A 27,705-nucleotide genomic window follows, 5' to 3' on the forward strand; every position below is an offset into this window, starting at 1 on the left:
CGTTAGTTAGCCTTAATATATATAGCCAACAGCATGACAAGTCTGCAATGCTGCTCAAAACGTTGTTCTTCACCAAATGAATGTGAAGGGTTTTTAGTCTAAATAAAGGGCTAGAAGGATTGTAAAATTAGTCGATGTGATTGATCCTTTAATTAAAATACTAATTTAATAATCAAATGACGACTAATACAACTGTCACCAACGCCACCTCAGATGCCTGCTAGTCAGAATGTGTAACTCCTGTTGTGGACGCGCTCCACGGCAACTAAACCCAATGAATTCACAACGATTTATTAAAACAGTGTTCTCATTATAATATAATGTAACATGATAGTCCCAATCATAGTTATTATAAGTCGTGCATTGCTGTTTGAGCTGTGCACGCTGAAACTGAAGTGGTAAATAAACACCGGTAAACTGAAGCCCTTTGCTAGTGGGTTATTTAAACGAAAACACGTCCTATATTTGATTAATCAGATATATACAAAATAAACACAATATTATAACTTTCATTTGCACAAAACAACAAGGCTGCGAATGCACAAGCAAACTTGTAGTCATGAAGTTGTAAAGGTGTATAGCCTTTTAAAGTAAAATGATCCCAAACATAACTCCAGCGAGTGTGTCGCGGTTGACCTTAATCGATGATCGATAAGTTTTATCGGTTAAATTATTATCGACAATTAATCGATCGTCGATTAATCGTTAGCACCCTAATTTCTACCACTCACCAACTTTTCAAAAAATCCTGCACATGAGTTCTTCTTCCGTCTTCCCGTGACAATAATATACATTTTAATAAAAAGTAGGCTACTGTCAATGGTTTTTAAGGGCTTACATGGACTCACACTAGACATGGACTTGCACTAGAGTATATTTCTGGCCTTTTACATCATTATCAAACTACTATCTGCTCAGAGTTTCCTTTTAATTGTCCTCAAGAAACATCTGAAATCCAAAGGAGATTGTGCCTTCGCTGTTGCAGCTCTGTGCCTCTAAAACAGCCTCCCTCTCCACATTAGATCTTGACACTTGTGCTTAACTTCTCATTTGAAGACTTTTCTCTACTCTGTTGCTTATAACTGTCATTGGACTTATATTGTATAATGTTATATTGTACTGTACATGTGTTATATTGTGTGTTTAAATGTGTCTGTATGGTAATTTTGGTAGTGTAAGGCTGATTAATATAAATAATTTATTATAACATTATAAATGTAATTACTGTCACTTTTACACTTTTACTGAATGAAAGTGTTTTTTGTTTTTTCAAAAAAATCTTACTGACCCCAAATGTTAGTAAGTTTGTTATATGCCAAGTTTGTTATTTGTACACACACGTACACACGTACACACACACACACACAAATAACAAACTTAGCTTGGCTTTCAGGATCTTTCTGTCATTTCCGTTCTCTCTTTTTTTTTACTATAACAAAAATACTTCTTTAATTAAACTGCATTTTAAATATATGATGTTCTGGGGGAGCTTACAAAGGTCTAACCCCCATCTCTATGGTAGTTTACGAATCAGTAGTAACAGAAATGCTTACCTCAGCACTCAGCAGTCATCACATTTTGCAAGGGTTTACCGTTTTGTGATTCGAAGGAGCGCTTGTCGTTTCTGCGCATGCGCGACGGGAATTTTAGCGACTTCCTGCCAAATAGTTGTCCCTAACACTACACGGCGCCCCACCGAGGGAATTTCAGTTCAAGGAAACATAAAGTTTCCTCGAAAGTAGCACTTGGTGAGATGGTAAGAGTTTCTTTCCCATTTGTGTGTCATGCACTGTGAATTTGAGTGCTTTAATGAGCGGTTTAGAGTGAAATGGTAAGGTCAGTGAGCCGCGAGCTAAATAACACACGTTGGCTAACTGCTCAAACTGTGCTTAACGCTAACGTTCCATGAACACAGCGACCACTGGAAAACAGTTTATATTTCTCCTCCTATAGTATGTGCACCAGCAGTGATAACGTTATGCGTGTTTCCGAACATGGTCACATTTAATGTGTGTGGTATGTGGACATCTCCGGTGAAATAGCCACCGTTTTGGAGAGAAACACTGGCTGTGTCTCAGATCCTTTTGATCTTCCTAGCGTTACCTAGGCAGCACTTTTCGGCGTCATGGGAGCAAAACGTTGTTTTTGTAACGAAATACTAAGTAAGATGTGAGATCCTCACATTCACTGATCAGCCGTACTTGAGTCAGTCCTGTTTAGTGTATGTTGAGGATGTCTTTAAACTTACATTACTTAAGCCTCCTGCCATTGTGATCCTTCTGCTATTGTTTTGTTTGATAGGTTTATGCTGTACTGTCAGCACACTTTTATGCCTACTGATCTACAGCTCATGCAGTCTAATACTTCTATCTGAACTGATCTAACGTTATATATTTATATCTGACATAGGTGTTTTTCAAACTAAAACTATATATAAAAGTAAAATAGGCCTACATAAAAACAAGATTCAAAAATACAAATTGCTTTTTGTCATAATTTCTATATGCAGGTGGAGTTTTAACATTTATTTATTTTTAATTTTTAAATTTAAGGTCAGTAAGATTTTTTTTAATTATTACTTTTGTTCCGCAAGGATGAAAAGAAACCGTAAAACCATTTATAATGTTACAAAAAATATATATATTTCAAATAAATACTTTTATTCACCAAAGAATCCTAAAATAAATGCGTCACGGTTCCCACAAAAATACTAAACAGCACAGCTGTTTTCAACATTGACAATTATAAGAAATGGGGCTGGGTGTCAAATCAGATGTCCCAATTCGATTTCGATTCCCTATTCGATTCTCAATTCGAATCAATGAATATAGATTTAATACAAATCTTATATTTATAAAAAAGAAGAGTGAACACAAGTTTACAAGTGGTTAATTAATAAAAAGAAATTAAGAGCCACAAACCTGTCTATTAAACTTTTTATTTTAGGTACACTTGGGTACATTAAAACTGAACCCAACTCAATATTTCAAATGCATACAATGAATCGACAGGATTTTGATGCAAGATGAAAATTTGATGCTGAAAATTGGACAAGTCAGAACAGTCGCATGCTTTGATCAAACAGGATCAGGTTATTTTATGTTTAAGATAACACAAACATAAATTCTCACAGCATTAGCTGTAACATGGAGGCTGCAAGCCTATGAACAGTGTAGGAAAACTAATACTGGCTTTTGGGTGATAGATAAATAAATGTGGAAAAAAATCGATTCACGGCCTTTGAGAATCGATTTTGAATCGACCACATTTTTTAAAAACGATTAATCGAAAAAGCGTTTTTTTTTTTTTTTGGCCCAGCCCTAATAAAAAATGTTTCTTGAGCAGCAAATCAGCATATTACAATGATTTCTGAAGGATCATGTGACACTAAAGACTAGAATAATGACTGCTAAAAATTTAGGAATAACTAATCACAGGAATATATTACTTTAAAAAATAAAATAAAATAGAAAATAAAAATTATATATATTTTTTTAATCAGATTTTTTCAGATTCTTGATCAAATAAATAACACATGACACACAAATGTTACTGATCTCAAAAGGTAGTGTAATGGACTACCTGCACAACTACTTTCGTGTTCTACTTATTAGGCCCTACCGGGAGTTTCCGGTTATGCTGGGTACACACCAAAAGATAATCGGGGCTGATTCTGGGCCGATTTCCCCCCTTCCGACAATCCTAGCTATGTCCCGATTATCTTGATGGTTCTACAGATTATTTTATCAGATTTTCCCTTGGTGTGAGGTGTGTTAAGAGTGTCCGAACCTGATCGGAAGAACGGCGGAGCCGCCCCGATCGCGAATCGTAAATAGTAGGGGTGTAACAATATATCGTGTGACAATATATCGCAATACAAAAATGCAACAATATGTATCGTGGATAGTGACAATATGTATCGTGGATTAGTTCACCCAAAATTAAAATTACCCTGTGAGAAAAACGTTTTCAGAGTCAGTACTACATTAAACTACAATATATTATGTTGAATATAATGTATAATAATGGGGGAATATTAGTGGGTCCTGATAATGCTTATGTTATAAATCTTATGTTACCAGTAAAAAGTGTCCTACATTATTTTAAATATATCTAGCCAGTGACAGAGTTCAAGCATATTTGTCTAAAATAATTCTGTATTTTACATTTTATTCAAAAATAAAAAAAATTCTTAACCTTTTATTATATGTCTTTGAGTATTGCAATAATATTGTATCGTGAGTTCAGTATCGTGATATGTATCGAATCGTGAAATTAGGGTATCGTTACACCCCTAGTAAATATTCAACATGTTTAATATTTACGATCAGAAATCCTGATGTGTGGGGGGAACCCCGAGGATAAACGCGTGCACGCTCTGGAGATTATCACGTGAAACGAAACAATATCCAATCAGAAAGCGAGATGATGGAAGACGGAAGCATAACAAACGCAGTCATGGCGCAACACAAAGTGAAATTGATGTGGACAGCAGAGATGGAGGATCAGCTTGTTGATTTGTGGCAACGGCACAAATGTTTATACAACGTGTCGTGTAAAACCTTTCCAAACACTATCATCGCAATTTCTCATAGACAGTGTATAAACTGGACACAGCGACCCCATTGGATTCAACGGAGACAAGTGAAGTCAATTAGAAGCACTCACTTCCTGATGGCTGACCATACTGCGCAGACTCAAACTGAGCTTGACGACGTAGATGTGACGTGAGCAACCCGTCTGTCTTCTAGTAGCTGTGCCAAGAGAAATCTGAATCATTCCCTTCCGAAACTTGCAGAGGCGGAGAGCGTGAGTAGGAGGTGTCCATGAGCTAGGAGCAGGAGAAACTTTTGCTAAGTATTCTGATTAATTATTTTGTAATTTTGCCTCCACGTCCCCTCGATTGCCCGCGAGCTTCTCCTCCTGTCCATACGGTAATCTCTACTGTGCGACAGAGAGTTGCGTGGTTATGACGCAATCGTTAGCCTATTTTTACAAAAACTGCTTCTACGGGGCCATAACGTAAGATACAAGGTAATGGAGCCTTTTATACATTTTCGTGTTTCTTTAGAAATGATGGACAAATGGAGTCTTTAAACGGCTCAGATGTAAAGTTATTCGCTGTCAAAGTGACGCCAAAATGAATGGGAGTCAATGGAATGCTAACAGCAGGTGATGGTCCGCTAATCAATGGCGGCGCCCGGGGAAGCTTCAATATTTTATGAAACACTGCCCCCCTGCAATTTCTTCCTGCATATCGTCCGCCATGCTTATTCTGAGGTCTCGCGAGATTTTGCGAGATTTCCTGTGTTCACAGTCGATACTCTGGTTGAAAATCTGTTAGTGTGTGGTGTGCTGTCTTTGTCACATCATGGCACACCACACACTATAGGAGCAAAACGGTTAAATCTAGGATTTTTTTGTCCTCATGTTTGTGGTCTATCACATTTTGAAAATCTTATAAGATGTAAAAAATCTTTTGGTGTGTACCCAGCATTAGCATTCAGCGCACATACATACATGAGAATGCAGATTATCACTACGTTTTATGGATGCCAATTGATTAAAACAATGAATAATGATCTCTGTATTAATTAAATCTTGAGCCTGCTGTAATGTTCCTATAAATATATTTTCTTTCCAACTGTGCATTCTGAATAATAAATAGGCTAAATATATTTATCCACTAACCTGCAGCCTATATGCTCGTCTTCTCATTAACAGTGTTTTTCTCTTACTGATATTTCATACCTGTTGAGTTTACATTTTTAAATGAATTTGACTAATATAAAGGATTGCTTGTGTGCGTTGGTGCTTTATTCCAGTCTTTTAAAATAGTTGAATGAATGAATGTTCGTGAGGTGCCTGTAAGTAACGATGTTAAATAGGCTATAGGCTATTTAATTAATCTTAAACAGTAACACACACAGCATAGAGGATAATGACAGTCAACTACTTTGAATGTTAATTAAGCATTTTGGGCATAAACATGTAAATAGTAAAAAGATTGACATTGAAAAATGACACAGAATGATAAAATGTTCGTGGTTCGTACTGATCTCGCACTTCAGCGGTCGCGGTCACTAGTTTAGATGAACACTGACTCCCTGTGGTGAAATAATGGCGTATTTTTAACAGCCGCAGATTTCTCAGATCGGCTTGGTTTGGATTAAAACTTTGGATTAATAATTCTGCACACAGTAAACATCAGAATATCCATTCTCCTGTTAATAAAAATGTCCAAATTTTTAAATCTTATTGCGGGCACTCGTTTGTTCAACTCATTTGACCACAGTACATTGAAAGTAAACATAACCGGAAATAAGTGAGATGTACTATTTCCAAACGGAAGTGCATTACGAAGTGGTCCATTATTTTCTATTTTAATTAAGTCATATTATGCCTTTGAAATAGGGTGGTGCAGGTGTGACATCACTTTGTAGGCCAAAACGCATTTAGCACTTCAGGACGGGTTCCATCGTCCCAAAGTCAATGGGTTTTTTGAATGGGGTTTTGGTTAAATGGCTGAAATAGTAAAGGTAAATGACAGAAATGTAAACTCAGTCCACTTTTACAGCATCGTTATGGTTATATTTGTGCTCTAGCAAACTATTCTAACTCAAACGTTCTGGGAAAATGTTTTTAGATAAAAACTGAAAGAGTTGTCTGAAGCTTCGTGATGGTTATGACGTTGAATTCATGGGACCATTGTGTAGTTCGTTTATAGCCTACCTTTAGCTTTTTACTTCTGGCGACTGCATTTAGGCTTCAAAATTCATAAAAGCTGTGTTCATCTGTGATAATTATCTTGATGGACAAAAACTTTTGTGATCACAGAGCTTGTTTTTTTTGATAATCCAAAAGCCTATAAGACAATCCTGTTTGGTTTTTGTCGAGGGGTCCAGGCTAGGGATGGACGATATGGCCAAAATGTATATCACGATATGTTTCTTAATTTCGGTCGATACGATATAATTCCGATATCGATATGAACAATATAAAAGCCTCAGAAAAACTGATGAACACAACGGATGTCTGTATCTACAAACTTCTGAAAAATTAATTTGCCAAGTCTATGAAACCTCCTCCAATAAAACTATATAATATTTTAGAAATAAACAGTACAAAATAAATGAATGTTCACCTTTTATTTGTATTTAGCCTTCATACAAACAAGAAATGTAAAATCATTGTCAAATAAACACAAGTCTCTCAACTTATTAATATCTTTAACTTTAAACTATAAAATAGGCTGATTATATTATTCTTATAGATTGAAACAAAAGTGCTTCAGCCAGGATAAAGATTATGAAAAGTGCTCAGAGTTGCATAAAAAAGAGTGATCAACAAAAGAACACATGTTGCTGGGGTAGGGACATAAGTTTACATGCACAACTTTTGTTTCAATCGGACTGAATTCATTCCAATTGATGAATCTGAATGTAGTGTTTATATGAACGCTAAACATGTGATCGGGTTGATGTGAAAAGCCTGACAATATCACTGTTAATACCTTAAGTATTGTGGTATTCCGCCATGTTTCTCAGTGAGACGCCCACAACTCGTAAAGATCGGAGCTCCCCACTGGTATTTACGATATTGTGGTGGCGTTCAAGTGCGTTCAACTCGTAAATACGATCTATACGAGATGACTTGAATGCACCAAAATTGAACTTGTTCAATGAATTAGTTATTTACTGAATTAATTGTAGATGGCAAACTATTTAAATTAAGGGGACTCCTGCGTCTGCATACATACATACATACATGCATACATAAGTAAGTAAATGTTTATGTGAACATTGACTTTGCTTGCAGATGTATTAAAAACTTTAACAATTTTAAAGGGTAACTTCATCCAAAATGTAAAATTCACAATGAAGATATTTTTAATGAAATCTGAGAGCTTTTTGTCCTTCTATTGACAGCCTATGAAACTACCACTTTCAAGCCCCAGAATAGTGGTAAAAAGACATTGATGTTAGAAGTAATAAAAAGACATTGACATTGATGAGAGCACCATGACACATGCGTGTTACTTCATAAAACTGAGGTTAAATAATCCAAGTGGTTTAACCTCAATTTTCTGAAGTGACACGAGTGCTTTGTTTGCAAAAAAAACCCACATAATTTGCCACTATTTACAAAATAATAATCTCCAACGCGCGTTCACACAACATCTGCTCATGACATGCATGTGCATGTGTTGTGCTCTCGTGAACGCGTCAACAATATTCTTTGTGTTTAATGATAATTATATAGAACATTTTTTATTTTACTAAACTGGAATTATTGCCAATTAAATTCAGAATGCTTAATACAAGTATTATAGAGTAAAATGTTGGTAAAAAATAAGCGTTTTCATACTTTTCACAAAATTAACACAAGGAAGGATTTAATCATGAAAAAACTGAATAAAATTTTAGTCAATTAATTGAAACCAATTCCCCCCTTATGCCATAAACATATAATGAAATATTTTGAAAAATGTATGTTTGTTTGTTTGTCTGTCACTGGTCCACTGTTGTTTTGGACATTGACTTTCATTGTATGAGTAATAACAGAATATTTTGGTCATAAGCAGGTTTGGAGTGACACTGGGTTGAGAAAATGATGACAGAATTTTCACTTTTGGGTAAACTATCACTTTATAGACCCCTTTTCAGTTAGTAAACATGGTGACATTTTTTGTGGGCGGAGCTTAGGTGGAGGCAGAACGATTCCTCTGAGTCTGGCCGCTTCACTTGCTAGTTAGCAAGTTTTGTTAGCTTGTTTTTTAACAATGACTAGAGAAAATCCGATTTTATCTTAATGTGTAAGGTAGAGCTGGGCGATTTTTTTCCCCTAAAAAAATCTGTGATTTTTTTTATTATAAAAAACTCGATTTACGATTCGATTCGATTTTCCCCCCCATTTAAAACAAAATAACTGTGAACTGTAAATATATTTTAAAAATATATATTTATTGTATTTAATTAAAGTGCATCAAGATAAACAAAATTGCAAAGGCAAACCCTTTTTCTAACTGAAAAGTCACTGTGCAGTGTGCAACAAAGATTGTTAAACATCCAAATTATTTATACTGTATTTGGATTGAGCTAATAAAACAACAAAAAATCCTGAGGTAACTCTTATGCCTGGTTCAGATTACACGATTTTTTTGTCTGTTACGATAGTCACTGTGTCAGATTACACGATTTTGACTCATAAAAATCTTGTCATGTCGTGGACAAGAAAACATTGTTGACAACGTTGTTTTCCGACCAGTCATCGCGAGCCGTCTCACACACTCACTCACTCGCACATATAAGCTCACTCACATAGCCTACACACACGCACACACACTCGCACATGCACATACAAACACACACACACACACATACACACTCACTCACATACACGCACTCTCGCTCACTCACTCTCCCTCACTCGTGCGCCGTCGTCGTGAGGGACCGTTAAAAAATTAAACATGCTAGCAGAGCCCGTCTACGGAGAGCCTGCCCACTCCCTATTAAGTCCTATTGTACCGAATTTTGGTTGTAGTTCCACCAGAGATCCACTGGGGGCGATCGCCCATGAGTGCAAAATGAATGGGAGTCTATGGGGCTAGACGGCTAAATGTGTCTCTTTCATCCGATTGCCCTTGAGAAATCTCAGATTTGATTCTAGGTTTTGCAAGTTCAACATGGGTTATAGGTCGAAAGTTGAATGAACGAGTACTTATGTCCTTTCGATTTCTTACAAGTTGAGTTGTTGTTGCCCATAACACGCTAGCATTCTGCTAATGAACGCTGATTGGTCAGTGAAGGACTGATTACGACCAGAGATGCCGCTTGATGGCATCGTGGCATCCGAAGCGGGACCAGAAACAAACAAAACAAAAACTCTTCTAGCACGTGTATTTACCTGTGTCAGCTGTGTTGTCGATGCCTCGAGTGAAAAGAAAGTGCAGAGCGCGAACGCACCAGAGTGACTGAAGGATTGCCGTAAAGCAGTATCTCTGGTCGTACGATGTGTATGACGTCATTGATACTTTAAAAGACTTTTTAAAGCAAATAAGTGACTCTAAAAAATCTAACACCCCGCAATGTGTAATTTCTTTGCATCTCCTTTCGAATACAACATTCAAATTACTAGACAAAAAATTATATCCTGAGAAAAGTGAATTTTGATGTGTGTAGCGCCATAGACCTTTATTCATTCTGCACTCGTCCTGTGAGCGCCCTCATATGGAATCAGAGTGGAACTGCAACCAGTTCAGAAGCCGGAAGTGTACTGAGAGTGAAACTTCTCGCCTTATTAGACATTCTCTGATGCTAGTCTTTTTGTCGTGAAGAAGCATCGAGGGCTGCGCCGCAGGGAGCGTGAATTTTTGAATTTTTGAAAATATGAATCGATTTGACCTACCAACTCGATTTTTAAATCAAATCGATTTTTTTCCCAGCCCTAGTGTAAGGTCACTCACTGTCCATTACAGTGCAATTTTAATGATGTGAATATTTTCTAGAAATAAAAATTCCAGATACAGCAAATTCATTTTTTAACTTTATGTATTTGATTATTCTTTCTTAACAGGTTCTTCAAAAAGTCTAGTCACAATCAATCACAACAAGGGAAAACAATCATAGATGATTCACAAATAATCAAAATAGTTTAGAAAACATTATGCAATAAAATTTCAAATTGGAGCCTTTACACCGTCGATTCATGCACCTAACAACACACGATTGTGACATTTTAAGCTCCTTATATAACTGAATCTGTGCTGGTTTGTATTGGCTGCCTCCAGTTTTCCCTTTGTTTTTGCCTCTGCCATGACGTAATTGTGACATCGGCGCAAAAAGGGTCTATAGATTGTCTGTGTAACTTTCTAAATATATTTTAAAGTTTTTTCCATTTCCATATCACTTTCCTGTGACATTGGGCTGTACGTTGCAAAAACATTGCTCAGGGCTTCACGTGTTTTACTAAACATCGTAGTCCCATATTTACATGAATGACGCTTTGGTAAGCATCTGCTAAACTGGCTCAAGTGTAAGTGAGCGTCTGACCTGCTTTTCCCTTTCCTGCTTCATATACCAATTAAATAAATGTAGTTTAAAGAAGGCATGAGGTGAATAAAATTAGGTTAGATCTTATCCTCGCCCACCCTTTGAATGTGACAGCTTGCGCAGAAACACCTAATGCCTTTTTGATATAATCAGGAAAGAATACAAGCTTCCTAGTTTTCACCAAATGTAGGTTAGTAAACATGTAAGGAGAGGCGGACATCTAACCCAGGCATGTGTGCTGAAGAGTGGGAGGGTACGGGGGAAACATCTGGTGCTTTTGTGGGGCACCTCACGTGCCGGTGCCGAGCTCACCTGCCACGAGGGTGAGAGTGGGATTAGGCCCCGCAAGCCCCACTTGTTCCCCTGACTTTCCCATGATACTCAGCACCGTGACCGCGCACACAGACAAATGACAAGGATCAACCCCAGTGAGGTGGAGGGCATATATAAAGATGTCTCACAGTGTTGGCTTATGTCTTTCACGCAGGGCCTTGGCCAAAGCAGAAGCAGCGGCAACTGCAGAGACTGACGGTACGGATTTACTTTGGCCGACGGTGAAGACGTCATCTTTCGCAGCCATGAACGAGTCGCAAGAGGTGCCTGAGCTACCTGTGAGTACACTGCACTGATATCTTTCATATTTGTCCATATGACTGAATTTGTTCAAAACACAAATTTCATCATTCATTTGAAAATCAATTTTTTCAAGCATGAAAGTTTTTAGAAAAAAAAATACATGTAAATATAGCTGTTTATTAATATGCATTGTTATATTGTTTCACTTAATCACACCAGTACAGGAATGAAGAAAGATTCATAAGTAGCTGACAAATAGAATGAATTTCTTCTTGTTCGGCATCAAGACATTTATTTTAGGTGCATTTTAATCGCCTTTTAGCTTTTGTATTTCATTCAAAAATAGCCCTGCTGTCTGACAAATGGGAAATTGATGAGGACTTTTCTTGAGTGAACTGCTAAAAAGACTTGACTAGTTGATTGCAAAATTTCTGTTTAACGTTAATGAAATCAGTCGTTGTGCACAACCCTAATTAGTAGTTTTAGATTATGTAAAGCATGTCACACTACCGGATGCTTCTGTCACTGCATGAAATGCTTCACATTATTATGTCAAATGCCATCAGCCACTGTAAATAAACGCGCTGAGAGACGTAATATATAAATGTATGCTCTTTTTCTCTGTTGTTTTGATTGAATAGACAAAGAAAGCTCGGCATGATCCAGAAGTGAATCAGGAGGGTGATTCACGGTAAGTTCATATGCATTTTCATTACAGTGTAAGGTTCATTACATATTTTCATATGCATTTTCATTATAGGGTGTGGTGTATTTCATATTTTTATGTGTAGCCTGCATATAGGCTATAGCATACTAGTTAAAGGGATAGTTAACCCAAAAATGAAAATTTGCTGTTAATTTACTCACCCTCAGGCCATCCAAGATGTAGGGGACTTTTTTTTTTTTCTTTCAGTAGAACAGTAAATAACATTTTTAGCTGAAACCATGGTCCTGCCCAATATTTAATGTTATGAGACAGCATTTTTTTATCAGGACAAACTTTAAAGGACTTATTTATGGATGCAGATTTTGCACAACTACATTTAAAGAATATTTTATAGAATTGTACTCATTTTGTACATGTACTTATTTTTGTGTTTTTGTTTTTTGTCTAAGTTTGTTTTCATTATTGTACTTATAATATTATGTTTAATATGTATCTGCCATGTAATAGCCGGTGATGCTGATATGGCAATAAACTCAAATATTATTACAACTATTGAAACCGTGGTCCTCTGTGATTCATATAATGCAAGTCAATAGGTGCCATCACTTTGAGATTCAAAAAAAACATATGCAGACAAAACAAAATTAATACCTGCGGTTCCTGACAATACAGTGAGGTCTTAAGAAGCGAAACAGTTGGTCTATGCAAGAAACTGAACATTATTTACAGCATTATTTTTTAAGGATTAGACTGCTTGGATGTGAACATGCTTTTCTAAGCAGTACAGATACCAGGAACTGGATATACGATCATAATCTTGCTCTATTACTGTTGTGCCCTTGAGCAATTAAGGGGAAAGAGAAAGAACAAAGAGTGTCTTGTCAGATTAAAGCATGATGTCATTTAGTATCAGAACAGCTAGCTACTCTTTTGGCCATTCATGCGAAATCTGGAAGCTGACAATTTTCAAACCAAAACTCAGAGGCTCATTTCATGTTTCATTGTTGTGTTGTTATACATTAAGAGAACAACAGGATACATTTCTAAAAATCATTCTTTTGCAGTGTGGTTGCTAATGACAGCAGTGACTCCCCAAACCGGGACAAATCAACAGCACAGTCAGAAGTCAATTCATATCCACCATCATCTGTTGCTCACTTGCACTTAAGTAAGTAGGTTTCTGCTTTAATTTTCATCATCTGAAATACTTGGTTTATTTTAGGGTGGTAAAAGGTGCATACGTGTTGAATTGGGCAGGGCAATTATATCAAATATATTTTGTTGACTGTTTATAGGGCTGTCTTGATAACCGCAATATTGTAATACTGCAATACTGACAAGCCAATAGCAGAGGAATGCAAGCAACCGCTGCAACCGTGATGTTCACGTTTTTTCATAATGCTATACCCTTCTTGTTTTACACTTCATGCGTGTGTATTGAATGTTAAATAAGTTAATAACAAGAGTGAAGAATGTAATTTTTTTTCTCCATCAACTGACCCTGTGTTTCAGTTGTTTTAGGTCGGTTCTTGTTTATGCATTTTGTGGTTTGCGTTATTCTCCTGTCTTTTCATTCAATGTTTGGATTTTTAATAAAGCCGGTTTTGTTTTTGAATCTGTCTTTGTGTCTGCTGACCACATCGTTGCACTTATTTATATAGCAAAAAAAGAAAAATAATCTTTAAATATGACGATAATATCATATATCACATATTATATACCTAATCATAAATAAAAACAGTGTTAAAACGTTTTTAAATTAAAACAGTTTAATTTTTACTGTTTTGCTTATATTACACATTTTAATATATTTTGTTGTTATAATTGCTTTATTGAATTGATGGTTCATCTGATTGAAACACTTAAGTTATTTTAGATAGATACTGAATATTGTTAAAAGACTGTAGTGCCCCACATGTATTTGTGTAAAAATATGTGTAAATATTATCCACCCCCTCAATGTCTCCAGCAGTGCCTGGGGGTCCAGAACAGTCAAATCAAGAGACAATATCAAGATCCCAGGGCTGTGTCACAGAAAATGCATATACTCACAATGGTAAGGCCCATTTACTATATCAGGACAAGAGATGTTGCTCAGACATTGATTTAAAGCATAATACCTAAAGCATAAATAAAGCATATTGTTCCAAAACTCCCTGTTTTTAACAGCAGTGACGTGCAAAGACCTCACCACAACCACAGCCACTGAATATACCTCACAGATCTACCAAGGAAGCAAGTAAGTACTGAAAGTTATCTTAAAACGGGTTAGTATTATTATTTTTTTTTAATACAATCAGTCATCTGTTTAATAAAACCTGAACTGAATAGTCTAGCATGTCATTTGGAATCAATATGGAATCATAATCGACCCTATTTGCTTGCTTAAGAAATTGACTTATTGTGCATGTACATAATACATCAATAAATGTTGTTGTATACAACACACACACACACACACACACACACACACACACACACACACACACATATATATATATATATATATATATATATATATATATATATATATATACACACATACATATAAGCAAAAAAAGGCCAGCTTATGAAAATTAGGTGAAAGTTATGACTAGGGGTGAAACGATACCTTCATTCACGATTCGCTACATATCCCGATACTGAACTAATGAAATGATATTATTGTGATAATCCAAGACATATGGTAAAAGGTTAACTTTTTTTTTTACTGTTGATTAAAGTGCTAAATTTGGTATTACATTGGGGGTGGAAATAAATAGGCTTGGACTTGGTGCTGGTAGCCCAATGCATAGGACAATGGTGACACCAGAATAAAAATATTCTTGATTCTGAAACTGAAAATACAGAATTATTTGAGAAGTATGTGCTTGCACTCTGTTGCTGACTAGATATATTTAAAATAATGTATGACACTTTTTACTGGTAACATAAGACATTTGGCACTATCAGGATCCACAAATATTCCCCCATTGTGCATTACTGTACAATATATTCAACATTATATATTGTAGTTTGTAGTACTGACACTAAAACTCTGTAAACTTAAAAAAATAATAATAATCTCACACAGTAATTTTTATTTTGGGTGAAGTATGCAGAAGACAGATTGTCACTTCCAATGACACATTTACATTTTTGTATTGCAATATATTGTTACACCCCTAGTTATGACGTTTTAATGAAAGTTTTTTCTTTGAAATAACATGCACAGATGAATTGTTCATAAGACCAGTAACATTATTAAGAAAGTAAATGGTGTCAGTTTTGAATACATGTTAACTAAGATCATACCACATATTGAACGGTTGGTTTAAGTCAAATTAAATATGTTGTCTACCCTGATTAAAGTCTATAGCAGCCTCCCTAAGTACTGTGGTGTTTTTGAATGTTCAGCTATTAACTCTCCTCCATTATTCTTCAGCACGGCTGTCACTGCATATGCCAGTCAAGTGGCTTTCCCCTCCCTGGGCCAGTCGACCGTATACAGCGGCTTTCCTCAGTCCGGCCAGACGTACGGACTGCCACCATTTGGTCTGTGCTTCACCCAGTTGCTGTCTGTGCTTTAATTCATCTGAACACTCATTCCACTTAAACTCACACCCACTTGCACCTCCACTTGCATTCACACTGTACGCTGGCAGTCAGATCAGTTCACGTCTACGTTACATCCAGTTCTTAACCTCCCTCTAATCACCACTTTCATCTCTGCATCCCTTTTCTCCTCCACTCTTTGCCCTCTCTTGCGCCATCTATCCATGCACGGCCTCAGGCTCCATGTGGCCGGGCTTAAAGACAGAGTCGCGGCTGCCCGAGGCGCCCTCTGTTGGCCAGACGGGGTTTCTCAGCTTCAGCTCAGCCTATACCTCAACCCAACCCAACCAGATCCACTACTCCTACCCCAGCCAAGGCAAGCCTGCTACTGCTCTCTGTGTGTCTCTACACGCTCTATGCACCTCACAGCCTTATCAATACAGGACCGCTGAGGACAAAGATCTGTCCAGTTCCATCCGCCAAAACCTTTTCATTAACACTCATACAGCATTTCATTCAGAAATATTTGTCATGATCGCCAATAATTTTTAGTACTGAGCTGTTCACTGCATGTATTTTTGGCATCCTTTATAATAATTATTCTTCCCCATTCAGGTTCCTGTTTCACTACATCCAGTGTGTACACTAATATCCCCCCAGGAACTGCCGTGACCACAGCCCCTGGCACACATCAGGTGAGTGTGGAGGAAGGAACTCAGTACTGGAAAGGACAGAGTAACTCATTTGAGGATGCTGTTGATGCTTCTTGGATTAGATGAACACTTTATTTGGCCTAATTTGAAGTTATATTTTGTTAAACAGGTTGTCTCACTTTAACTACAATTTCTGTAAGTCTGTAGATGCAATGCTCTGCTCGTATGTGGAGATGTCATGACTAAGACATTATACAGTGTAATACAAAGTTAAAAATGCAAAAACGTCATGTTCTTGATCATGATATGTTACAATATACATTTTTTTATGAAGTGATTCAAAAAATAGAAAAAGAAAAAATAGATTATTTTTCTGAGAATAGATTCAAACAGTTAATTATCATTTCAACCAGTAGATTTTGACAGACTTATTAGACTTAAGAAAAGTAGGTTGTTTAACATATGGAAATGAAAGCTTTAAACAATCAGTTTGCTTTGGTTACTTTTTGTTGAACAAACAATGAACAAGATTTTAATTTATATGAATGCTGCATATTGTTTCTTAAGAGTGGTCACATTTCTTATGTCCCCTTTTTATTTTTTTAGGAGTTTTCAAATTACAACTCTCTTGGCCAGAGTCAGTTCTCCCAGTACTACGTTCCTCCTCCCAGTTACCTGTCCGCTGGGCTGCCCAGCAATGATAGAGATGGAGCAGGTGTAGTGGCACCTGGATATCCAGCCATTAAGACAGAAGGCAGTGCCTCTGCAAACCTGCCCAACACAACAGGTGTGTTATAATCTTCTCTCTGTAATTTGCAGTAAACCTTTTCAATTATTTAAAACTTTCTATATACGAGTACTAGACTTTTTATTTTTTTATTTTTTATATAATTTATAATGGTGTCAGTATTTTTTTTTATTAAGAAAATATTTTTATTCAACATTGGCAGATTAAATTGATCATAAGTAAATAAACTTATAATGTTACAAAAGCTTTCTAATTCAAATAAATGCTGTTATTTTTTACTTTCTCATCATCAAAGAGTCTTGAAATAAAGATTTTCCACAAAAATATTAAGTAGCTGTAAACTTATAATTGTAAGAAATGTTTTTTGAACAGCAAATCAGCATATTAGAATGATTTCTGAAGGATCATGTGACACTGAAGATTTGTCACTACAGGATTAAACTAGATTTTAAAATTGTATTAAAATAGAAAACAGTTATTTAAATTCTAATATTTCACAATGTTATTGTTTGTACTATCTTTGATCAAGTAAATGCAGCCCTAGTGAGCTACAAAAGACGAGATGTTTAAAATAAAACATAAACTCCCAAACTTTAGTCAAAATGAATATTTTAAAAAAAATTAATAAATATATGAAGTCATTCATATAATAATTTTAATGTAAAAAATAAAAATAATTTCAATAGTAAATGCAAGCAAAAATGTTGCTCTGTACAGGTCCTGGTCTAGATCATGTTGTCATTGTGAATGCTCCTCATTCTTCTTTGGCTCTCACTGCAGTTCATATTTTTGCTTATTCCTCCAGATGCATCCCCAGGTGTGACGCTCCCAACTGGTGTGGCTCTGCCTGCTGGGATGGCCCTTCCCACAGGAGCACAAGACCAGGACGAGCCCAACCGCAAAAACCCTCCTAGCAAAGCTAAAGGCAAAGCAAAGAAACCAGATGGTTCCCAGTCCACAGACAATGACCTTGAGGTAATGCAGCAGCTTGCATAGTTTTAGAGACACATTCTAACCTCTAAAAAGCTATGCCCATGTGGAAACTAAATAGAAACCCCTTGCAACAGCACCAAAAAATTCACTTGTACTTGCATTGCATTCTGACACAGTAAAGGTATAGTTCACCCAAAAATTCTGTCATTTACTCACCCTCAGGTTTTTCCAAACCTGTATGAATTTCTTTCTTCTGCTGAACACTAAAGAATATATTTTGAAGAATATGGGAGTTATGACCTCTTGTGGTCTAGGGTTAAAAGAAGTAACATTGAGATTATGATTTGGAGTGATGGTGGTGGCAAGAGACAACACGAAACAAAGTAATGCAAAAGAAAAGTAATTTATTATACATAAGTGAAAAAAAAGTTAACTACAAAAAAAGTATAACTACAAAAAAAATTGGATAATAGTAATAATAACGAAAATGAAAATAAGCAAACTATTTACAGATCAAAGAAATATCAGATAAATAAGTAAACCCAAAAGAAACAGGGATGCAATTAGTGACACCAAAGAAAAGAACAATTTTTTTTTAAATAACTCAGTCTAACTTGTAATTTAACCTCTAACCAATCAATAGATGGGCCTCATTGACTAGCATAGTGTGGGGAAAAACAATCAATGTGTTCCATCAATTATTTGGTTACCGCCATTCTTCAAAATATATTCTTTCGTGTTCAGCAGAATAAATAAATTCATACAGGTTTGGAACAACATGAGGGTAAGTAAATGATGACAGATTTTTCATTTTTGGGTGAACCATCCCTTTAAATTGAGCTTGCTTAGCCAAACAGGATCAGCTTTACAATTTATTTATATTTGCTAAATGTACAAAATAAAGTGATTAATCATGAGATGAACATAGTATGTGTATTGTGCAGCAAACATGACACAAGTCTTTTTCTTTTATCAGCGTATCTTCTTGTGGGATCTGGATGAAACCATTATCATTTTCCACTCTCTTCTTACTGGTTCATTTGCACAGAAGTTTGGCAAGGTACAGCAAATTGCTTTTTTTGTAATCTGAAAGGTATTTTCAGTTGATTTGTTGATCTGTTATTTTCTCTTTTCACATTCTTGTTGTTTTCTGGGATGGTTTTATTTATTCAGGACCCAGCAACAGTTCTCAATCTGGGTCTTCAGATGGAGGAGTTGATCTTTGAGCTTGCAGACACGCATCTCTTTTTCAATGATCTGGAGGTAAGTGTAGTGGAACACAAGGGTCAGTTTACTGTCTGTTAGGTTCATGAAAATAGCATTTACCTCTGCTGTCAAAACAGGAATGTGATCAAGTCCATGTTGATGACGTTGCCTCAGATGACAATGGGCAGGATTTGAGGTAATGAAACTTGAGGTTGCTTTCCGGCAACTTATTACACCAGCAAATTGCTTTTCAATTGTGCTTTGCTTATATCCTCAAAACACACATATTGCTGTTATATTTATGGCAAAGGCTACGTGTGAAAGCTCTTTTTTTGTAATCGTTTTTTGATTAGTCTATATTGTATCTAATATTGATCATTCTGGCTTAGCAACTACAACTTCTCTAGCGATGGCTTTAGCGGGCCCAGTGCGGGCGGTGGTCCGGGTTCCACTGCAGCGGTACAGGGAGGAGTAGAGTGGATGCGTAAGCTGGCTTTCAGATATCGCCGTCTCAAAGAGATCTACAATGGATTCCAGGGGAATGTGGGAGGTGAGAGTGTGTCCCGTATCTCTATTTCAAACCCCGCTACACATTCACACAGGCAGGGTCCTCGCAGGTACTTAAAACATCTTAAATTAGGTTTTATCATTATCTTAAATATCTCTAAAGGGTATAATAAAAGTCTTAATTATCATTTCAAGAGGTCTTAAAGGTCCCCTATTATGCAAAATTCACTTTTGCATGCTGTTTGGACATAAATGTGTGTTGGCAGTGTGTGTACACAACCAGCCAATAGTGATAAAAATCCACTCACTCCTTTTTTATTAATCCCCATAAATCATCAGCAGTGTCTCCCAACAACCTGTTTTCAGAATGCTGTTTTAGTGACGTCACTAAGCACAGGCCCCGCCCACGAGTGTTGACAGACACTGCCGTTTCAACATAGACCCGCCCTGATCGAGTTCACAGCTGCTGCACTGACGAGAATGTCTCCCAAGAGTTGTAGGTGTTGTGTGGCTGGATGTATTAATCCACATAGCACTCTCTATTTACTCCCGAAATCTGAGGCAGCCGCTGAAGACGAGGTGGAATTATTTTGTTTTTAAAGAAAATGCTTCCTCAACTCTACCGAAATTCGTTTATGTACTTGCGCACTTCTTATAACTTACTGTGTTTACTCAGCTCTTATGGTGATTTTCTGAAGTAAAACTTGCGCTTCATCTTTTGTGTTATGTACAATAAACTTTATTAAACTCATCAGTATATGTTTGATCATCATTCGGACCTGGTCCGAAACAGCAGACTTGTAGGCTATTAATAATGGATACATACAAGCAGATGACAAATACGTTATAACCGTAATTAAACTAAACTATACCTGTTCCATCTCCATACAGCACTCTGACTCTGTAGGCATTATTGTCCGACTCGAAATGAACACCGTTACTGAGAGTTTCTGATATTATCATCATTCCGTGAGATGAAATTGTCCTGAGAAACTGAGCGTGAGCTCATGAAGCTCCGCCCCCTGTGCCATCCAGCAGCAGCTCATTTGCATTTAAAGGGCACACACTAAAACAGCGTGTTTTTCTGAGCCCCAAAAAATGACAATTTAAACATGCTGTAAAAAAATGATCTGTTGGGTATTTTGAACTGAAACTTCACATACACACTCTGGGGACATCAGAGACTTATTTTACATCTTGTGAAAAGGGGCATAATACGGGACCTTTAAACTTAAATCTAGTTGGCACTATCAACTTTTAGGACTAAGGAGTATACTAATCTAATTTTGATTTCTTATATTAGTTTTTTTTATTTCTCGACATGTGATATCATATTATTTTTCAAGACGTGATATATATTATACAAAGTCGTATCTTTACTGCATATTATATATATTATAATATAATTTGTTTTAATGTCAACATTGCTGTTTTTTAGGTCTGCTGAGCCCAATGAAGAGAGACCTACTGCTCAGGCTTCGCTCAGAGATTGAGACCGTTACAGATGCCTGGCGGAGCACTGCCCTCAAATCTCTCTTGCTCGTACAGTCAAGGTACGACTTACTAAACTGCATCTAGGGCTGGGCAAAAAAATTGATTTTTCAATTACCGTTTGTTCAGAATATACATTTTTCTTTTCTTAGAAATGCATCTGAAAAAATAGGGTTGTCTTATATTCAGGGTCTAGACTTTTACATGTCAATAATAGGGAGCGCAAGAAGTCAGGCAGGGGAACCAGCAACTAAGGAGAGGTTATGATGCAAACTTTAAAGGGGTGGTTGATTATGATTTTACTTTTTACTAGTTCCAATGCTCAGTTCAAAGCAAAGGAAGATATTTGCTTTTAAAGAAATTGCTTTTTTAAGGACTACAACAAACGGCTGGTAGGGACTACATGACATTCCCCCTGGGTTAGTGACATCACTAACCCTAAAATTGACATAAACCACGCCCCCGGGAACGTGATTTATAGATTATCATGACAGAATATGTTAATCAATGACTAGAAGATAAGTCCACATCAGCTGCATAAATTCTTCAACGAACTATTCAGAAATGTCCTGTTGCTTTCTACATGTTGTCACTTCTTCTTGAGTGTCTCCATCATTGTCTGACTCCGGTTTGAACATAAAAGGCTAAACGTTTTGAATTATCTTATATTTGGAACAATACGGTATTTTTTTTTTTAAATGGTTGATTCTATATCGATTCTCAAAAGCCATGAAATTGATCTTTTTCCATATTTATTTATGCAAACATTGAACATAAGATCTGCCTGACGTGAATTCTCCATTTTTTTATTTACCTTGTGAGATTTTACAATGTAAAGCCTGTCATTCATTTAGTGCTTAACATGGCTGATGCAAGTGTGCCTTTCAGCATTAAAGATGCTCAAACAAGACAGAAAAAATCACTCACTGCTCTTGACTAAATATAACATTTGTAACTTTAATAATAATAATAATTTGTTACATTTATATAGCGCTTTTCTGGGTACTCAAAGAGCTTTACATAGAAGGGGGGGGATCTCCTCAACCACCACCAATAAGGATTAATCTATATTTAATTTATACAGTAAAGACTATGCAGTGTTATTTTACATTTGATTACTTTATTCAATTTATGTAGGCCTACCTGAGTATTATTAGTATTTGTATTAAATCTATATTCATTGAATCTAATCGAGAACCACATCAATATTCGAAGACAAATAGAATTTAATTGATTGAACTTGAATTAAATTGAATCAGAACATATGTACCTATTACCCATCCCTACTGCATCTGTCTCTGTTCTCAGAGCATGCATGATTTACAGGAAATCATCAGATCTGCCTCTGGGCATTAAACACTGTGTGTGAAGTGCTAGAGCAACATGCTAAACAGGTTTCTCAGTGCGGATCCATCGGCTTAAATGTAGTGTACACGCTAACATTGGCTATTTGTTTGTTCACAGGGGCAGATGTATGAATATTCTGGTTACCACCACTCAGCTAGTTCCTGCTTTAGCTAAAGTGCTTCTCTATGGCCTGGGTGACGTCTTTCCCATTGAGAACATCTACAGTGCTACTAAAATAGGTAACAGTTTTGGCTTACCAAAAATTAAAAGGGGGGGGGGAGGTCGAGGTCGAGGTCAAGGTCAGCATTTATCCCCTATAAAGTTACCATAAACTTCGCAGCTTTAAAAAACAATCATCATTCCTAATGCCGAAACATGACAGCCAATACGAGTCAGAGTAACGTTAGGGCAGAAATGTTTTCAAAGTCTTTTACACCGTGAGTCTGACAACTGGACACACTGCCGAACAAAGTACCGCACGTCGGAAAGCAAGCCTGAGGTAAGTTAGCTTACAATGTTAACTGTCCTGTCAGATACAGACAGCGATGTTGCCAATGTCATTATTTTTAATTTTGACATAGAAGTGGGCGAGATAATATCACCTCATGTGGCTCGCCAAGCTTTAATTTGTGGCTCGCATGGCGATAAATAATACGGTGATATGATGCATTCACTAGAGATATTTCATAAAAACATTAATAACAAGTAGGGCTTTAACATAACACGTTAAAAACTCAAAGTGTCAGCTCTATTACAAATAATTTCGATCGGATTGAAAGGGGTGGTTTATCAAGAGAACGTGAAAAAACTTAAAGGACGACGTATGACGCGCTGAACGAGCTGTTCTCCTGATGAATAAAGTGTCATATAAATGAGTATCCTTTCATTCTATAATTCTCCTTTCACTCAGCATCTGTGAAGTGAAGCAGGACAACGGCCCACCAGTCCTTGTTTCAGATTATCATACAGACGACTGGTTTGGGGCATTTTTAATGCGTGATAAATAGTAGTAGTAAATAGTTTTTTTTCCTCTGACACCCGATGAAACACGTAGATCAGCGGCCCATTGGTTCTTTTCTTGATTGACACTGGGCTAGCCCAATCAAATCTTTAATGTGAAGTATAGAAATATACTCTTTCAAGTATAGAAATTAGTACAAAACTAATTATGAAAGTTTCCTTTATTTTTCAGTGCATTTGCCGCATCCTTCTCACCTTTTTTACCCCTGACCTGTTTTCATGCCTGAGACTTGGAATGAAGGCTTAGCTCATTTTAGCGCTTTCATCCACTTACATCATTATATAGAAGAGTAGTCACAATATTCTTTGAAAATTCACCTTTTGTTTCAGGGTATTAAAAGTTAAATGGTTTTGAACAACCATGAGGGTTAATACATGATTTCAGTATGTTCATTTTAAACATCCTCTCCTTTTAAATGCATTGGTATCAAACTGAAACTGAGCACAAGGGTGCATTTACACATGGTATAGCTAACATTTGTTAGAGTAACGCTGAATGACTCGTCTGTTAACAGGAAAAGAGAGTTGCTTTGAACGCATCATCGCTCGCTTTGGGAAGAAAGTGACCTATGTTGTTATAGGGGACGGCCGTGATGAAGAGTTTGCTGCAAAGCAGGTACAATACCAGCATTTGGACATACAGTATTACATAATCCTGTCAACTTTATCACATCACAATACAATACCTCATATTATGCAATTGCAAGAGATTTCTAATGATACTGCTATTCAGGGGTTTCCAAACTTTTTTTTTTTTCTTTCAAACTCTGATCTAATTATTTACTTAAAGTATACCCTGAGGTACACTACCGTTCAAATGTTTGGAGTCAGTAAGATGTTTTTGAAAAGTCCATTATGTTCACTGAAGCAGCATTTATTTGATTACAAAAAATCAGTAATAACAGTTGTATTGTGAAATATTATTACAATTTTAAAATAACTTTTTTCTCTTTTTATATATATTTTAAAATGTAATTTATTCGTGTGATGCCAAAGCTTAATTTTCAGCATCATTACTCCAGTCGTCAGTGTCACATGACCCTTCAGAAATTGTTCCAATATGCTAATTTGCTGCTCAAGAAACATTTCTTACTGTCATGGTTGAAACTCTTGTGCTGCTTCATATGTTTTTTGGAAACCGTGATACTTTTTTTTTTCCAGGATTCTGTTCAAAAGAACAGCATTTATTTGGAATAAAAAACTTTTGTAACATTATGAATGTCTTTAATGCCGTTTGATGCATCTGTGCTAAATGAAAGTATTATTTTTTTTCCCAAAAAAATCTTTCTGACCCCAAACTTTTGAATGCTAGTGAATTGGCCTGACACAAAGTTGACACAAAGTGTTGCTTTGTTGTATTGATTTTACATTTAATACATTTTATTGGGCAATTCTCTCAAATTTATTCTATGTATTTGTAATCTAACAAGTTTGCCCTATCACTGTTTAGCACAACATGCCATTTTGGCGAATCTCTTCTCATGGAGACCTGATTTCCCTTCACCAAGCTCTGGAACTGGACTTCTTATAGATTGAGTTGGAGCTAAGACAAGGATCTCTCCGTTTGCACCCATCAGCAATCCCATCCACCCATCCTTACCCGTCGAATCAGTGGAGCAGCTGAAGTAGAGTCTGGAATATTAGCGTTCATAGACAAGAACTCAAGAAGATCTGTGACACGACACGATCTCAAAAGCCCTCCACTCCCTCAATGGCAGCTATCCTCCCCCTAGGTTGAACCTTGCACTGGGACAACACCACCATACGTGCAGAAAAGAGGAAAACACTGTCTCCCATTCTCACTGCATCTTTCTCTTGGAAAAAGGATGTAGCTTTACCATCTTCAACGGAACTGGATTCACCAAAGGAAAAACCCATGACCAAAAGTCTGCACTGACACAGAAACTTAGGAGTGAACTTAGTTCTCTTTTCTTTTTTTCAAACTTTTTAAAGGGCTGAAAAGTAAGTTGGAGTCATTTTGATTTGCGCTCATTCCAAAGGTCAGGATATTGGTTCTTATGAGATGGCAGGTTACATGCTTTAGACGCCTCCAAGAAATGATGCATTTATTTCAGTTCTTAAAGCGGATCACAGACGTGTCCCGTTTAATATCTGTCTTCAGATGGTACCTACAGGGTTTAGCATAGATCATATTTCATTTTTACTGTATCTATATGAATTTTCCTCAGTTCCAGGGGTCTGCATGCATTTTTACCCTTTATACACACTTAATTTCTGCTTTAAATTTGGCAATATTACAAATTAGAGAGTGACAAAGGGAAACCTTATTTCTTTCAGTACATTTTGTCTTCTTTCTTGAAAGAATTAATAACACAAAAATGAGAATTGTCATCTTTTGCATTACTTTTGTTCCAAACCTGTTTGATTGACTTTCTTTCGTGAAGCACAGAAGGAGAATGTTTACGCTGCTCTTTTCTATACAATGAAATTTGAATGGAAATGGGGGCTTTCGAACTCCAAAAATCACCATAAAATAATTTTATTTTATTTTATGAATGACTTAAGTTATTCACAAACAGCCTTCCCCTTTGCTGTAGCTCTTAAGTCTATTTCAGTTATGAGACTGAATCAACTGACTGAACACAAATTCTTTTGAGAATTCAGAGCTATGACAGAGGGGAGGATTTTCAATGAATGGATTACTAAATTTGAGGCTGTTTTGATGACTTTTGGATTGCAGTAGACTCACTTTCTTAAATGGAAAAGAGCAGCTTAACACCTCCTGATTTGCGTTCCACAGAAGAAAGTTATATAGGTTTGAATCGACATGAGGGTAAGTAAATGATGAGAATTTTGTAAATGATGAGAGTTATTTCTTTAAAATCCATATAAAGGTGTTGTTTTGAGGGAAACTTAAGCTCCTGGAATTAAACGTCCCATTAGAAATTTATCTGTTAAATGTGTCTAATGCAATTAAGAGCCACATGAACTAACTGCATTATTGTCCCCTGAGGCAAGTCGTGTGGCTGAGTGGGATTTTGTAATATTACCTCTTGCATAAAGCCAAAATTACCCATGGATTTGAAGCTACGTGGCCCCAGCCTGTGACCTTTTTCTTTCGTTCATATGTGTTTGGAAGAAAAACTGTGTGATAGTGTGCAATACATTTCTGATCAGTGATAAATGATTGTTTCAATTATGGTTGAAGGTGGTTTTTACGAGCAGCTTGGGTCTAATATTCCCGGCTGCTGTGAGATGACTGAACATTACTGAGCCTGAAGAAAAAGCATTTTTACTCAAGCAGCTTTGACAATTAAGAATGTGTACTCTTCATTTGTTTGCGTAGATGTGCGTGTCTGTGTGTTTCTTTTCCTGTACATATTTATATTGTGCCTTTTAAATATAATCACCATTCAGTAAATGTATTATCTTAAAGGGAATTACTGAGATATGACAAACATATGCAATATGACAAACATATGTTTGTATTGTTTGTTTTGGTGAAGTGTTAACTTTGACTCAAAGGCCTATGCTGGTATCCGTCATTTTCTTTAAGTTTGGTACTTTTGATGTGCGCCGACTTCATCTCTGCATAAATAATTTTCCTCCATAACCCAGCCAATCAGATGCTGTTATTCTTTCACTTGAATCTCAAAAAAATGCTCTTCTGGTGCTTTTTTCTTCTATGTCCTACTTTGTTTCCTGCATTTTTCAGGAAAAACAAAACAATGATCTAGTCCCTGTATACTGTCTATTATCTACACCTAATTGAAGATGCATGACTGTATCATGAGATTTAGGGATTTGTTACTAATGCATAGACAATCAAGGGATGTAGTAGCTCTAGAGAAAAAGTGCTCGATCTAGCCCTGGAATTACGCTTGAGCTCTTAGGTTAGTTGGAGAACCTCTGGCATATTCAAACTGAAACTGGCTGGAGAATTAAATATCTGTACCTACACTGTTTCTGGTTTTGTGTAAGTGAAGTTCATTAAATACTTTGTGGCTGGCC

At 36.5% G+C, this 27,705-nt stretch overlaps 1 protein-coding gene across 3 annotated transcripts; it reads left to right on the forward strand.

Moving 5' to 3' along the window:
* Window positions 1-1,630: 1,630 nt before the first annotated feature.
* On the forward strand, window positions 1,631-27,705 carry eya3 (EYA transcriptional coactivator and phosphatase 3). 3 transcript variants are annotated; one of them, XM_084130434.1, is made up of 19 exons: window positions 1,631-1,756; window positions 11,539-11,662; window positions 12,269-12,318; window positions 13,359-13,462; window positions 14,264-14,350; window positions 14,464-14,533; window positions 15,719-15,828; window positions 16,067-16,204; window positions 16,444-16,523; window positions 17,088-17,268; window positions 18,035-18,204; window positions 19,139-19,222; window positions 19,336-19,425; window positions 19,506-19,564; window positions 19,758-19,918; window positions 21,314-21,428; window positions 22,831-22,952; window positions 24,249-24,349; window positions 25,184-27,705. In XM_084130434.1, exons 2-19 carry the CDS (start codon window positions 11,630-11,632, stop codon window positions 25,262-25,264), a joined length of 1,836 nt encoding a protein of 611 aa, XP_083986560.1. In that variant the 5' UTR covers window positions 1,631-1,756; window positions 11,539-11,629; the 3' UTR covers window positions 25,265-27,705. The 3 variants fall into 3 exon arrangements, with proteins under 3 accessions (XP_083986560.1, XP_083986561.1, XP_083986562.1); XM_084130435.1 differs by having other exon boundaries at window positions 14,267-14,350; XM_084130436.1 differs by lacking the exon at window positions 16,067-16,204.

Source organism: Abramis brama (genome assembly GCF_963993115.1).
Source record: "Abramis brama genome assembly, chromosome: 12".
Classification (NCBI taxonomy): Eukaryota; Metazoa; Chordata; class Actinopteri; order Cypriniformes; family Leuciscidae; genus Abramis; species Abramis brama.